This window comes from Diadema antillarum, unplaced genomic scaffold (assembly GCF_040938485.1).
Source record: "Diadema antillarum isolate AM-2024a unplaced genomic scaffold, OU_Dant_1.0 seq00000304_RagTag, whole genome shotgun sequence".
Classification (NCBI taxonomy): Eukaryota; Metazoa; Echinodermata; class Echinoidea; order Diadematoida; family Diadematidae; genus Diadema; species Diadema antillarum.
In genome coordinates this window covers 192,280-207,940 of record NW_027271327.1, presented here as the reverse complement: position 1 = coordinate 207,940, position 15,661 = coordinate 192,280, and the positions used below count along the sequence as shown (strand labels likewise).

The window sequence follows — 15,661 nt, the reverse complement described above, 5'->3', positions numbered from 1 at the left end:
AAAAGTCGCCAGACATGGATTTTTAGTTCAGGGCAGATTCTGAAAGAGCAGACTCTAAGCTTTAAAATGATGTATAACTCAATTGAAATGGACTCTCCTAACCTATCTGAATATTGGAAAGAAAGCACACACTCTGGAAAAAAGTGAACCGAGAAAAGAGGCTCTGAAGTACAGGGTCTCTCTGTCTATTCTTTACCAAACCGTGCTAAATGTGCAATGAATGAGACAAAAAACAGGATGTAAACCACTGGGGCAACAACAGTGAAGGGATTATCAAATTAAGTTGAAATTAAGCATGCTCTATTAACACATTCTGTCTATGATTAATGCCAACTTTCATAGCAGTAGCCTTATCCCTTCAAAAGTTATCAGACTTGAGAGTGAGGAGTGTGCAAAGGGTTATCAAGAAATGAAAAGGGGCCTCTAAGACATAACCTGATCTCACTACTCTACAAAAAAGAGTTGTAGAAAAACTGCTGAAAATGCACTTTTCTCATTCATTTTATGATCCCAAATGCAAGAATAATGAAGAAGAAGGGTTGTTCTTTCAGAAAATATGAAAAACTCAATATTGACTTAGTTGACCCGTTTCACCTTTTTTGAGTCCTCACGTAAAATCAAGGGGTGCGACTTTTTGATCGTTTTGTGATGCATGGTCACATATGATTTCTTCATCAATGTCATTATTGTTATACCACGTTCTATTGTATTGTGACTGATACTCCTATGGAATTGACAAATACAATGTATGTGGTGAATTTGGGTAATGGCATACTTTGTACTTGGTTGTGAGCTTTTACTCATTGTGTAGATTTTTGTTTGTTTGTTTGGGTTTTTTGTGTTTTTCTTTTTTTGTATAAATTTCACAACAGACTATCCACTTGAATAGAGGTTGGACCGTACCAGAGACTGATCACATATACAGTGTAATTGTGTAACTTCTATTCAGCTACAACACCTGCACAAAATCAAGAACCTTTCTTTGTTGTTCCATGGGACAAAGTGATCAGCAAGGGAGTATGACTAGATTAGTGTGTGTGTGTGTGTGTGTGTGTGTGTGTGTGTGTGTGTGTGTGTGTGTGTGTATGTGTGTGTGTGTGTGCATGCGCATGTTGTGTTTGTACCAGTGTGTTTTCATGTAAGGAATAGCCAGCAGGGGACCACTGACTGCTACTCTAAGCATGAAATATCTTGAGGTTTGAACATTTTGCACACAGTTCATGTGATGTACAGTGTATGTCATACAACCCAGGCCCAAATAGAAATGTGCAAATATTTCACTTAATTACTGCAGGTATGTCATTACAACACTCTGGTTCATTTTTTTTTTCCATACTCCACTTGCCTGTGTTGCAGAATAATGACAAGAATATATATATTCAATAGCCTGATGGTGATCACTTTCAACAATTCGCTTTTTTTTTTTCCGTTATACTGATGTACATACAAGCAGAAAGACAGAGAAATCCGGAACTGATACAAATGCAGAAATGTTACAGAATGTGGTTTGCCACCACGAATACCAGCTAGGCTGTTTGTTCTTATTTCACTTCTCAGAACAACTTGTGTGGCTATTCTTCAAGGACAAGTTCACCTTCATAGACATGTGGGTTGAGTGAATGCAGCAATATTAGTAGAATACATCAGTGAGAGTTTGAGCAAAATCGGACAATCCGTTAAAAAGTTATGAATATTTGAAGTTCTGCTCAGTCACGGCTGGATGAAAAGACTACTATAGCTTGTGATGTTACATGAGTACAACGATATACAGAAAGAATAAAGAAAATTCAACATATTTCCATTTTTCTCGCATAACAAAAGGACACTCGACTTCTCTCTTTCAGAAGGCAGGGGGAATAATACAGTGTATTACCCTTAACATACGTCAGTAGCAAGTCGAAGAAATGTGCACTTTATTCAAAAAGTAGAGTTTTGTGAAATTCTCTTTTTATTTTCCTTATTGACCGATTCTGTGACGCGCTATGTGTATTTTTGGCATGGGCAGCGCCATACTGGGTGTATCATCCGACCCCCCCTCCGCACTCCCCCACCCCTCTCCCTACATTAGCACGCGCGCAGAATGAAAAACTGCTTTAGCCAATGGGCGTCTCGTACTGAGTGCGCGAATGCTTGCTTAGTGCGCGAACCTTTGTTACAAGTGCGTGATAAACATATTGCCCCGGGGTGGGGGAGAGCAGGGGGGGTCGGCTGATACACACCATGGCTGCGCCCTGTGCCGTAAAATGTCTGCTGCCCTCAACGAACCCGAATCGGTCAATATAGTTGTATGCATGTGACATCATACATTGTAGTAGTCTTCTCTTCCAGCAGTGACTGCGCAGATACTTAAAATATTCGTAACTTTTTAACGGATTGTCCAATTTTCCTCAAACTTTCACTGATGTGTTCTCCTAATATTGCTGCATTCTCTCAATCCTTATGTATTATGAAGATGGACTTGTCCTTTAATTTAACCCCATTTTCACAGTCTCTTCTTTCAGTCTGCACGAAGCTCATGGTGTGAGAGCTAGGATTGTGTTGTAAGGATGTTTTGGTGAAGGACTCTGGTGGTGATGGTGGAAAGGCATAACTCAATAAGAACGTAGAAGCCAGAGGTAAACATGACATCTTTATGAGCGTTAGCAGATAGAGCTCAGATTTCGGCTCTTCAACAACGAGAGCGCCTTGAAAAAGGCTACTCTAAACACATGCTGATCGAGCGCGAATGGTACGGTGCGATGACGATCCAAAATAAAAACATAAGTTCGCGAGCACTGGATCAAAACGCACGTGCCACGTACGATTGAAGTCGTGATCTACGTTGCGAGAAGAAGCTATCAAATCCCTTTGGTTGGAACGAATTTTCGTGGTGAGCACACGAAGTTAACTTTGCAAAATAGAAAAGAGTAAATTCTAACGGAAACAGTCCAGCCTCATCCGTGCAGTAGATCAGTAAATCAAATATGATTATTGCCCTTCGTGTGAAGTCCGATACTTTTCTTAGTCCCACATACTTAAAATCGTGGGTGGTTACAGAGGCTGGATGAGCAGTCATGCAGCTGCAGTATCTAGATAGATTTGGAGTGTCACTATCATTTTTACAGATAGTTCGTGATCAAACTTCATTGTGTCGTGTAGTGTGACCCATGCTTCCTACTGTACAGGGATACCTCCACTCTTAGTCTCTGTGCCAGATGGCTAGCCAGACAAGAAGGCTGCATAGCACATTTAGTAGACAGAAAGATCCGTCTGTCCGGAGGACTCTTTTGTATTTTGCCATTAACGCCGTCCTCCGTTAACGGAGGGGATCCGTGAAGCCAGACGCAGTCTCCGCGGAACATTCCCCGACGGACAGATACAGACCGATCTTTCGGTCAACATAAATAGCTGCTACTGAGCTGCATCATCGCATGCAACGAAACATACGGACCATACGTCCATAGTAACTCAGTCGTGAACTGCGACCAGCAGCCCCAACGTACAACGAACAGTGTTGGGGCTGCGCCGTTTTGGCATTGAGATTTTAATGTTGTACCAAACGGGTGCCGTTCCGGCGCTGTATTTCCTTAATTTTTCAACAAAAACTACTAGGAATACTTACATGGGTCGATTAAACCTAAATGATTCTTGGTGACTGTTTCAGTGTTTGATGCATTTCATTGCTTATGATGCAGAAAATGCTGTCTTATAAGGCAAATATCTTCAGCTCACCGATGCTCACTAAAACTCACAATCACTTGCACATGTGCACAGCATGCATTCAGTCGGTCCATTGACAGCTGTATCGCTCGCTACATGATGCATATTCATTTCACCTTATATGCACCGTGCGATGATGCATTATTCATATCCTTGAGCATCCGTAACGGTGACGTCACTGTTCACGCATGCGTAGATGCGTACAAATGGATATACACGTTCAAAATAGCAGCAAAGCTCTCCACTAGGGCAGGCCGCTTACTCCTAAAAAATGTGGAAAATTTTGCACTTTCCAGATAAATTGGTAAGAAGAAACAAGGCAATGGGGTAGTGTATATTTCATTTTTTATTGTCACTGTGTTTATGATAGAAATTTAGCCATGGTTTATTTGTGAAGCTGCCGTATATGTGGCAATAGGGAGTTGTTCGTGATTCTCACTTGAACGAAACTGCGAGGTAGCCGCCAGGACCCCGCCGCAGAGCGGCGGGTCTCCGGGGCTACGTCCATAGTAAACATCTTACTTGACCGAAAGATCAGTCTGTATCTGTCCGTCGGGGAATGTTCCGCGGAGACTGCGTCTGGCTTCACGGATCCCCTCTGTCTATGGAGGACAGCGTTAATGGCAAAATATAAAAGAGTCCTCCGGACAGACGGATCTTTCTGTCTAACATCTTACATGGTAGCTATATAATCGATGGCATTGTTAAAGGGTGTGTACAGTTCTGGTCGAGGTGAGGATTTAGCTTTTAACATTTGCGAGATATTCAGAAACCACTCTATGAGATGTCAAAGAGCATGCAGTTCTAAGGGGAGTCAAAACTCAAAAGTTTATGCGATGAAAATCAGTTTTGAAATGGCTGAGATATCCAAAAACAAGGTGAAACATAGAGATCCTAATTAAAAGTTGTGGCATGTCGCCTTTTATTATTAGCACTTTTTGGATACCTCAGCCGTTTGAAAACCAGTTTTCATCAAATAAACGTTGAATCCTTCTTAAAATTACATCCTCTTTCATATTTCATAAGAGGCTTTTCATTATCTCACTTAGGAATGTTCAAAACATGAATCCCCACCTCAACAAGAACTGTACAGTCCCTAATAATGTAGCGCATCTTCTGACACCCGGCACGTGCATTAATCAATATATAATCAACAGTAGTATAGATTATGGAGTTTTATAACTTCTAATTGTGTACATTAATTTATGGTGGGGGTATGTGTGAATATAAAAGGAAATGGGCTTCACTTCTTTGGCCAGCCTTACAAAGTCTTAATTTACAGCTCATTTCCTCACATATGATTTTTTTTTTTTTTTTAAGCTCCCAATCCCATTCCACTGAAAGTTTATGCATTTTAGGCCTAATGTTTTTTGTGTTATCAACTTGGTGCTCTCCAAAGACACAAAGTAAATAACTTTTTTCTTTTTGTGCACTTTTCATTGATAGACTCTAGTACATGTTCAGTTTACTAATTAGTAGAAAAGCATTTCAAAATTTTACACCATGTTGACATAAAGATGCATGTATTATGCTAATATGGATGACAGGAATGAACCATGCATGATTTACTGCCAACGCAGTGCATGTAACACTGTCTTCCCCAATACAATTATAAGTGCATTTAACAAATACGTCACTATATACACAAAGCTTGTGATTCTTGTGGCATTACTGTAAATTTTCCTTACAATGAAATTCTGATAGCACACATTAAATGCACAGACGGTCTGTGTATTTACTGACCATCATGTAGACAATACAAATTACAGTAGTTTTATCAATATCTAGTTCTTCTTGATAGAAGTGCATTTCTGTTTGATTCTTTGTTTTGATGTTCTTCTTCAATGCTTCTTTCAGAGTACCAGCTCAAGATGGGGGTACCAAACAAACTTCTAACGCTGGTGATGATCCATCAGAATTCCAGGCTGCTCCTGGGAATGAAGAAGCGGGGCTTTGGAGCCGGAAGATGGAATGGCTTTGGAGGGAAGGTTCAGCCAGGAGAGACCATCGAGGAAGGAGCAAAGAGGTATTGGCGATATGTTTTGATACAGCTCCTGTATGTCAAAGTTTGGGATTTTGTAATGTTTGTGCACACAAATTCTTTTCATTGAAAAATGTACAGCTATGAATTAATGTAGTATTTCACATGCATAAAAAGTTTGGGAAACTAGACTTTCATGTTAGTCAATTTTGTGAGTGGTTGAATCTGTGATCAAGGACTGTAGCAATGGCTCAATGAACGACAAGTGAATAATTCTTTTTTGTTTGTTTTGTTGGGTTTTTTTTTCTCTCTCACTATTTTAGGTGTATTTCAAAATGTCACAATAGATGTCAAGTGGGAACTCGGCCATAGAAAGGCCAATGGCCTCTGCTAACTCCTCCATAGTCTCTCTTAGAATTTCATTTTGTTGATCTTTCTCCCTTAATGTGTAGTAGGCCCTATGTCTTTCTCTTTTTTTTTGTATATTGTAGTCCAATGTAATGTTATGTTCCCACTTTTGTTTTTTGCATCTTTAATGAGAATTTGGAGATAGATAAAAATGAAATTGTATTTCAAGAAGCAAAATTAATAATTTCACACCTTTGAGATGAAAAGAAAAGTAAATATCTACATTGCCTTTGAGTTACAGGTAGCATTGCCTTGGCTCATTGGTTATTTTGTGTGAAATTCGAGCAATGCAATATTTCCAAAAAGAAAATCACTGTTGAATGTATGGCATGTTAGCAGTGAGACCATTGAACCTCCTCTGTGACTATTGGTTGTGCAATGCTTGGAATAAAGAATATCGCCCATTCGAGGAGCAACTCAAAACCATCCTAGAAAATAGTATATATCATGTGATGTGGAGGTATATTTGAAGAAGCTAAATTCTCTAAAATGATGAATGTTATATAAATTGTACTAAAATCCATACAGACACATGTTAGAATTGGAATTGCAAATTGCATTTGTTTTCCGATAAAAGGTATGATCTTATTTTGATGACGAAGATAACAGATCACTTTTTGATTGATCTTCAGAGAACTACTGGAAGAGAGTTGTCTGGCAGTACAGACACTGGACCATGTGGGGAGAATAGACTTTGAGTTTGTGGGAGATCCACAGATCCTGGAGGTTCATGTATTCAAGGGCTCGCAGTATGAAGGGGAACCACAGGAGACAGAGGGTAGGTGGATGTTGAAATAATGTTTGCTATGCAATGCACTCCCGCTATAACGAACATGGTTATAAAGTTACACAATTCCGGTTACAGAGAAGTAAAAATTGAGGCTGCAATATTATCCGCTCATTGTTTCTTATTGTTTATTTTTGTTCGGGTCAAACGAAATTTCAATGTAATGGAAACAAACTGCCTGTCCCTCAGACTTCGTGATAATGGGAGTCCAGTGAGTTCTTGGAGATGTGTCACACTCGAGTGGATTTACTGTATGATCACCACTTGAGGTCTGAAACAAATCAGTAAGTTTCCTCTCTAATTGGTCAAGTTTTTGGGGGCTGATGTATGCAGTTATTTTACAGTGCACCTCCGTTTAAACAAACACCACAAAATTCTTATTGCAATAAAGTTATAATTCAGGTCCCAAAATTTTGTATCTTTATAACTTTATATATTTTAGTGATCAGCTGTAACAAAATTTGGGCATAGCAAAAGAAAACTGCCAGTCCAAAGGATGTTGGGAGTTGCCTGTATTTTCACTTTTTACTTGTGTCAGAAACATTGTAGGATAAAAATATCAAACCCATTTAACTTCATCTTACAATTTGATCGTCTCCCTCACCTGTTGATTATTGTTTCCATCTTGCTTCCTAGAAATGAGACCCCAGTGGTTTGAGGTGGATGCCATACCATTCCAGTCCATGTGGCCAGATGACCACCTCTGGTTCCCCATGATGCTCCAGGGGTCAAAGTTCAAGGGTTACTTCAAGTTTGAGGGTCATGACAAGATTCTTGATTACACTCTGGATGAGCTCGACAAGAGTGCAGTGATAGAGAGGTAACACATTTTGAACATCAACGCAAGTCCAGCTGTGAATACGTGTACATAGAGTAATCTACCCTGTTTGCGGCAGGATGGCTATTTGCAGCAGGGGCAGTTTCATTCATCAATGAAACAGCTAATGAACATCATGTGTGCTTAGTCCCACTTTAGAAGACAAGCAAGAGTTACTCGCAAGTGTTATGGGAAGTGACACCCGATTGGGCCTTTTCATCAATGAATGAAACGACCCGGCCTGCTGCAAATAGGCACCCTGTACAAGGCCTGTTGGAAACAAGGTTAATTACTCTAGTAACAATTTCATTTACCCTCATCAAAATATTGATGCAAAGTCATCATTGAAAATGTGTCTGACCTTGAATCACAGTGATTCGAAACAATATGAAACAATACACATTTCGATGATATTATGGGAGAATTAAAACTTGTGAGATATTATGTCTTCTGTCAAACCAAATGTACACAATATAGCCATCGTAGTAAAGATAGCACAAGTGCTATTTGGACTGCAGTGCCAAAATGCACCGATTACACACCTCTCATCACTGTATGTCGAAGATCATTTGTATGTGTCAACTGATTAGCATAGAAATACCACTTTGGTGAAGCATTTCTGTTGTTAGGTCTGTTAGCTTATTTGTTTTTTATTAGCTCACCTGAGCCAAAGGCTCAAGTGAGCTATTGCGATCGCCCTTCGTCCGGCGTCCGTAAACTTTTTACATTTTCATCTTTTCTTGAAAACCCCAAGACCGATTTTCATCAAACCTGGCAGGTAGCATCCCTAGGGGGTTAGGAACTCAATTTGTTAAAATGGGCACCATGCCCCACCCAGGGGGCCCCCAGGGGGGCCCAAACCCCCCAAAATTAAGGAATCTGTAAAAATCTTCTTCTCTAGAACCAGAAGTGATAGAGCTAAGTTAATATTATGAGTTAGTACATTGATGACTGTAGTTTCAAGTTTGTTCATGGCAGAATCAGGGGTGCCCCCCTTGGGACCCAGGGGAGGGGGGTGGGGAGGGGTCCTAATGGGGCCTAAATTGTACATTTTCATCTTCTTCTTGAGAACCCCATGACCAATTTTCACCAAACTTGGCAGGTAGCATCCCTAGGGGGTTAGGATCTCAATTTGTTAAAATGGGCACAATGCCCCACCCAGGGGCCCCCCAGGGGGGCCCAAAACCCCCCAAAATGAAGGAATCTTTAAAAATCTTCTCTAGAATCAGAAGTTATAGAGCTAAGATAATACTATGAGTGAGTACATTGATGACTGTAGTTTCAAGTTTGTTCATAGCAGATCCAGGGGTGCCCCTCTTGGGGGCGGGGGTTGGGAAGGTCCAAATGGGGGCCTGAATTGTACATTTGCATCTTCTTCCTGAAAACATCATGATGGATTTTCGTCAAACTTTGCAGGTAGCATCCCTAAGGGGTCAGGATCTCAATTTATCAAAATGGGCACCATGCCCCACCCAGAGGGCCCCAGGGGGCCCCAATCCCCCCAAATTAAGGAATCTTAAACAAATTTGGGCCCTTATTGTACATTTTCATCTTCTACTTGAGAATGCCTGGTCAAATTTTAGTAGAGCTGTGAATAATTTAGATTAGTGACTGCGTGAAAGGTGATCTTGCGATACTCAGGTGAGCGCTAGACCCGCGGGTCTCTTTTTTGGTTTTCTGTTTGGTTTTCTCCCATGTTTTCATAGAAAAAAATAATACACATATGTACAGAAAATTAGTTGATAAATATATTTATTTTTGCACTTTCAAGCAATCATTGCAATCTTGATTGGCAGGCAGTGCAATCATATTTTGACATAAAATATAGTATTTTTTTTATTAGAGATTACATCATTTTGATTCAACACACACCATCTATTGCCACTGAACTGCTACCAACACAATAATACACCTGAGCAACTGAGTGCATAGTTAAATATGTATAAACTGAAATGAATAAGAATACTTAAATACATAACAGATTTAGATTCAACATTTTTAGACTCCCATTATATTGAAATTAAAAAAGAAAATACAAGTGTACTATACATAGATGTGCTTTATTCTGATTCAGAATACAGAGACTCCAACCCCAAGTACCTTCTGATCTGGAGATTCTCCCGCCCGAAACCCCTAGCAAACGGGAGACTCCAACTTGATGTGTGCGAAGCGCGAAGTTCCTAGGGTTCTAGATGCTCTCTGGAGCTATCTAAGGCTTATTTTTTTCAACATACGATAGAAATAAGTAAGAAATCCTTTCCAACGGGAGACAAAGAGCCAGGGCGGGAGATATTAAATCTCAACCGGGAGAACCGGAGATTTTGCAAAAATGGGTTTTCGGCGGGAGATCTCCCGTCGAAAACGGGAGAGTTGGAGTCTTTGAGAATATCGACATACAGTATGAAGGAGTGTTGATGTAAATGATTTAGAAAATATAAGCAACAAAGTAAAAGATAAAGTGCAAGAGGTGTGTATGGAATTAATGAGAAATAGAGAAGGGAGAAAATGTTTTCACACAGATACTTTCTGTGTTACATGCATGCACATTCAGAGCCATCAGAATAGATTTTAACTCTACTGAATCAGCTGACATAACATTTGTTTTTTGAGATATGTGAAAGAATATTCAACACAGAATCTACAATGACTTCTTTTGATACTATAATCACAAAACCCCTTTGTCTTTGGAAAGTAACTTGATAAGAATTTTCCTCTTCTTGCAGTAGACTACATGTTGCTAAAGATGCATGCATTTCAAATTTTTTTCTGGAATTCTTTTATTTGTGCAGTAATGATTGATAGTGAAATTTGATATGTCAAAGTAGTTGAGTTCTTTCAGTTCAAAGAGTGAAGTGATAATTGGATATCAATATTGTCTTTATCTTTTCTTTACATTGCCGTGGCAAAAATTTGATTATTTTCATATTTATTTATTTGTTGTGATGTTTTATGAGAAAGGTCAAGTAAGTGATGTCATTTTAATCTGAGTGTGATGTACCCTCATTCTGCTTGCAGCATATTTACAATATCATATTTGCATGTTTGTTTTCTTGCAGCTCTTGACAACTCCTGCCGAAACAAGAGCTGGATGGCAAAGGTATTCTTCCATGATCACAGTGTTGCTTTTTAACTGTAAAAAAACAATTGCAGGACCTTTAACATCCTGCAGATCATGATTTCCTTTAAGAAATGCAGCTGCCGAATAAATACATGTAAAAAGAAAGTGGATTTCTCTCCTTAAGTAGCATGTGCATGTATTGTATGTTGGTGTACAGTAGCTCACAAATGTAAAGTCTATTGTTTATTTTATGATACAGCTTTAACTAATTTGTAGCACGATGTACCTGTACTGTTGATTTGTTATGTCAATCGTAAGCTATGCTGATTGTAGCTGCTGTTTTGTTTTGATAAGCTGTCAGAAAATAAAAATGGATGATCACTATGCCGTGAGTGACCTTATTAACTGAAATACCTTACTATTTGTATCTGGCAGAGCACATTCCTGCATTGAGTATGTTTTTCACCAGATTGTGCAATACTGATTTGTTGTTTGACTTGATAGAATGACATTATTTGTTATGATATACCAAGTACAGTGTACTCCTGTTAAAACGAAGTCCTTGGGACCAGTGGTTTTCTTTTGTTATATCAAAATTTCATTTTAACCAAACAGTATAATATGTAAACATATACATGTATCATTGATAATTTGGGGACCTGACTTTTGATTTCGTTGTAACAAGAATTTCATTATAACCATGTTCTTTATAACGGGAGTGCAATGTATACATTTTAATGTAAATTGTAACATTTGCAATGTATCTATGTGATGCAGGTAATTGCACTTTTGCTTCTACACAATAAAATGCACTGGTACAGTGCACTCCCGTTATAACGAACACAGTTATAACGAAATTCCAGTTGCAACGAAGTAAAAATCCAAGTTGCAACATCATTCACTCTATGTCTTTTATTGTTTTTTTGTTCGGTTATAATGAAAGAAAATGGCCAGTCCCAAGGACTTTGTTATAATCGGAGTCCACTGTACTTCCTCCAGAAATTCGACATGTCAGGGTATGACCCGATTGTCAGCAAAGTTCGAATTACAGTATTGATTTCCAGACCAGTAATCTTCACAAATACATCCAATGTGATACATGTACTTGTGTGTAATTAGAGAATCCTGAATCCAAGGACAATTGGCTTCAAGCATGAGCCCTTTGAGATCAAGGTCTGGTGATGAGGCAGGTACAGTGTTGCAGTTTGTTGTTAAGATTTGGCTTCAATCGAGCCAGAATTGGCCATGATGTGTTCCTTGTCGGGAAGTGCAAATGTGACGGTCTTGCTTGGGTCAGCTGCAAGGTGGTATCCCACGACACAGCCTCGCTTGAAGTTCAGCTGGCCACAAATCATGCACGTCTGGAAAAAAAGATGTACAGATTTTACCTTTTAAATTTAGTACTTGATTAGTTAAGTTAATTGTAAATTTATTATAAATTTAGCGACTCATACACTTTAAGAAACTATAGTGTACATGAATTCCAGGTGGCCGAACGTCATGCATGAATTGGCAGAGAATGTGAAGTACAATTGTAATTGATTTTCGGTTTACACACTTTGTTGATATCACAGTAGTATTAGTTGTATTCCTCTAGACTACCTCCAGAGTTTTGACATTATGAGACACAACATGATAGAATTATAGAGATTTCTCAATGGAGATTGGGCAATTAAAAGATTTGCCAAGTCCCCTTGATTCTGTTGGAGGCTTCCTGAAAATGTCAAAATTTCTCCATATCTGGATACAAGAATATAAAAATGTCCCTGATTTGGGAACCATTCTTGCCCAGTGAGATATAATGTACAGTGGAAACCCAGTATGACGAGATCCTTGGGACCAAAATAATTTGTTCTTTATATCATATTTTGTTATATCAGTAGTCAATAAACAATACAAAGCAAATAAATTCATTGGGTCCAGAGAAATTAGTCTGTTACATCAGGTATTTTGTTATATCAGATCTCTCTGTATCGAGTTTCCACAGTACATGTAACTGAAAAGCCAGTACATGTATATCCTTGAAAGAATATAAGCTGATATCATTGATCATACATTTTTCATCATCTTTACTTTGACTCCCAACATCAATTATACAGAGTGGACTCTGTGTGTTTCTCCAAGCTACCGGTAGTACATTGTAGTTTTATTTCCTCTCCCCCTACCTGCCATGTGTTTATGTACAGCATGTAGTTTGTACTTGTATTGTTGTTCTCATTGACATTATTGCCTCAACAGTTTTTAATCAGGTGGTAAAATGTATTCAAATTCACATCAAAATTGCTATGGAGACTAAACACTTTTTTTATGTGATTGTAGTCATAGGTGTGAACCTGGATACAGCTCAAGCTATGCAATATCTGTCTGTCTTTGACAAATTTTGACAAATTTGTAATGTTCTAAAAAAAAAAATGTTCTAAAAACAAAAAACAAAAACAAACAACCATAAAGGTGTAAAAGCATTGGCTGTTTAATCTTCACAGAATTGTGTTCCTACATTAGGTACGAATGCTTTCCTGACTACACCAGTATCTTGATTTCTTTCCAGAAGTGCCAAGTCTTTCATCAGCTACAATGTATATCTTTTATAATCTCCTCATGCCCATCATTCCACTTATAAAATATTTGTAGTTTCTTTATCAAAAAGAGTTTCTACTCACCCCCTGGTATGTGATGAAGCGGTCACAAGGCAGCAAGTACGGAATGAAAGCAGGATAAGAAGATTAAAAAGGAGTGTTAAACCATTACAGAGGTAAACTGAAGTACAATCATAATGCTTATGACATCTAGGATGGTTTATGCTGTAGTTGTGATGTCTATAGATGGTGCTATAATGTACCTAACATCCATTTGAGAAAGGGGCTGTCTGCAAGTAATGCAACCCAGTTAGCTGAAGATACATAACACATGTGGAAGTCTTGAGAATAGCATCTGACAATTACAGTGTACCATACAAAATCTGGGGGCATTTCATGAAGCGTTTTGTCAGATATTTCGTCTGACAAAATGTTAAAAGCTACTGAAATCCTTGTGTCTGATTGGCTGAGAGCAAATTTGTCCAACAAAGTTGTCGGACAAAATGCTTCATGAGATGCCCCCCGTGTTGTGTTGAAGAGATATTTCAAATTTACAGATGACATGAGAATATAAAGAAGTGTCAACCTTTATACATGAGATGTACATGTAGTTTTAGCTACGAGTAATCACAAATTGCTCTTTGTATTGCTCTTTGTATTGCTCTTTTCCATAGAAAATAAACTTAAGATATTTTGGGATGATTTCTCCCAATCTAATGGTTTTAGGGGAAAGTGTCATGCACTCGATGAGGAAGTGAAAATGTGTGGATTAAATGAGGATTTGCTGAGATGAATGTGATGCCAAGTTTTACACATTATGCCACTTTTTAACTTACCCCCTGTCATGTCAGTCCATGGTTGACGAATTGAAAAGAGAAGCAAAACAGAATAATGTTCGGTTAATGGCTTGAGACTGACAAGAATCATTTTGAACAGTTCAAGGTAATGGTAAGATATATAATCTAACCAATATAGATGTGATTTGTCAGAATTACACACCGTGGAAGCAGGTATATATGCATACCGGTATATTATCACGCGATTATGGTAAGATACAAGTACAGCTGTACATGTATATCATTCATCTATTTTTATTATTCGTTTTGAATATGATGTAGTATAAATGCTGAAAGAGACATGCTGCTAGTTAAATAAAGATTCATGCTTTGTTTACATATTCAGTACTTAGGTGTCTCTTGTGTTTTTATTTGTCGTCCTCGTGTCTCCTTAGACCACCATCAAACTAAAAAACAGTACATTATGGCTTGGACAGCAACAACGTATGATGCAAGTTTCTTTACATAAGGTTACATTAAATCAAAATGAAGAGGGTCCTATGAGCTGCAGGAGGTATATGGTATTTTCGACAGCTGCAATTGAGCTGATAGTTGGTATTTCATTGTTTTTGATAAACTCTTCAAGTTCCATACTGACATGTTGCACAATGTATTTATTTTTTAAACCTGTGACTGAAATGAAAAGCGACAAGTTTACTTCTTTTTTTTTCACACACTTGTATCAAACTATAAAAAGCAACATATGATAAGTGCAAAACAATATGTATACAGTACATGAATGTACACTGCTTACAAAAGTGAGGGCATACTTACAAATAAATTCAGCTGTTGGATCAGGCACATACGTGTGAGAGAAGTGAAGGAAAGAAGAAATTGGCATTTTACATAAAGTTAATATTCATCTTTGCAATGCAACACAAACTATTATTTCATTTTTTCCCATTTTCTTTCAGTGGACACTTACTATAAAAATATTCAAGTGATATGTATTGTGGGGAGATGTCCTTCGTGCGTGTGTGGCTGTCTGCTAGTGGTTTGTCGTCATAGTTCCAAGTAAGGAACCTAGAAATCGTCTTAAAAGAGCTGAATTACTCAGATTTTTTAACATTCCATGTATAGGTATTCGTTTTGGTGTCTCGTGTCATGGTTAAGTTAACGGTAACCATGCTAGGCAGTCGTTAAGAACATTAACTACCAATCATAAGATTCAATTTCCGATCTGAAGGAACTTGCCTTGTTAATCTTGTGCAATTCCAATAATCGTACGAAATAGAGTTAAATTTAGACATTTAAGACTGTCATCTATCCCATTGCATCAAATACGTTTCTACTATACACATGTATACTTAATTAGGCATAATCTTATCCATGCAGAACATCTGGAATTACGTGTGATACGATACTTACGATCTAGATATTGAAGGTTGGCCGCGTAATAGTGCAAGCCGCATTGGTGGTTCATAGGATATCCAGGAATATGGAATGGAAGTCAAAAGTAGAAAGCAGAAAATTCAAAATATTTAGCTAGTAGGTATATC

At 38.3% G+C, this 15,661-nt stretch overlaps 1 protein-coding gene across 1 annotated transcript; it reads left to right on the top strand.

Moving 5' to 3' along the window:
- The first annotated feature begins 2,774 nt into the window (after window positions 1-2,774).
- On the top strand, window positions 2,775-11,237 carry LOC139730371 (oxidized purine nucleoside triphosphate hydrolase-like). Its single transcript, XM_071641236.1, has 5 exons — window positions 2,775-2,869; window positions 5,557-5,725; window positions 6,721-6,866; window positions 7,512-7,695; window positions 10,749-11,237. Exons 2-5 carry the CDS (start codon window positions 5,571-5,573, stop codon window positions 10,753-10,755), a joined length of 492 nt encoding a protein of 163 aa, XP_071497337.1. The 5' UTR covers window positions 2,775-2,869; window positions 5,557-5,570; the 3' UTR covers window positions 10,756-11,237.
- Window positions 11,238-15,661: the final 4,424 nt, after the last annotated feature.

What these genes read in the sequence shown, in the direction of transcription:
- LOC139730371 (XM_071641236.1), top strand. Translation starts at nt 5,571, where the DNA reads ATGGGGGTACCAAACAAACTTCTAACGCTGGTGATGATCCATCAGAAT. An exon ending in ATCGAGGAAGGAGCAAAGAG is followed by an intron (nt 5,726 to 6,720) that starts GTATTGGCGATA and finishes ATTGATCTTCAG; the next exon opens with AGAACTACTGGAAGAGAGTT. An exon ending in GGAACCACAGGAGACAGAGG is followed by an intron (nt 6,867 to 7,511) that starts GTAGGTGGATGT and finishes CTTGCTTCCTAG; the next exon opens with AAATGAGACCCCAGTGGTTT.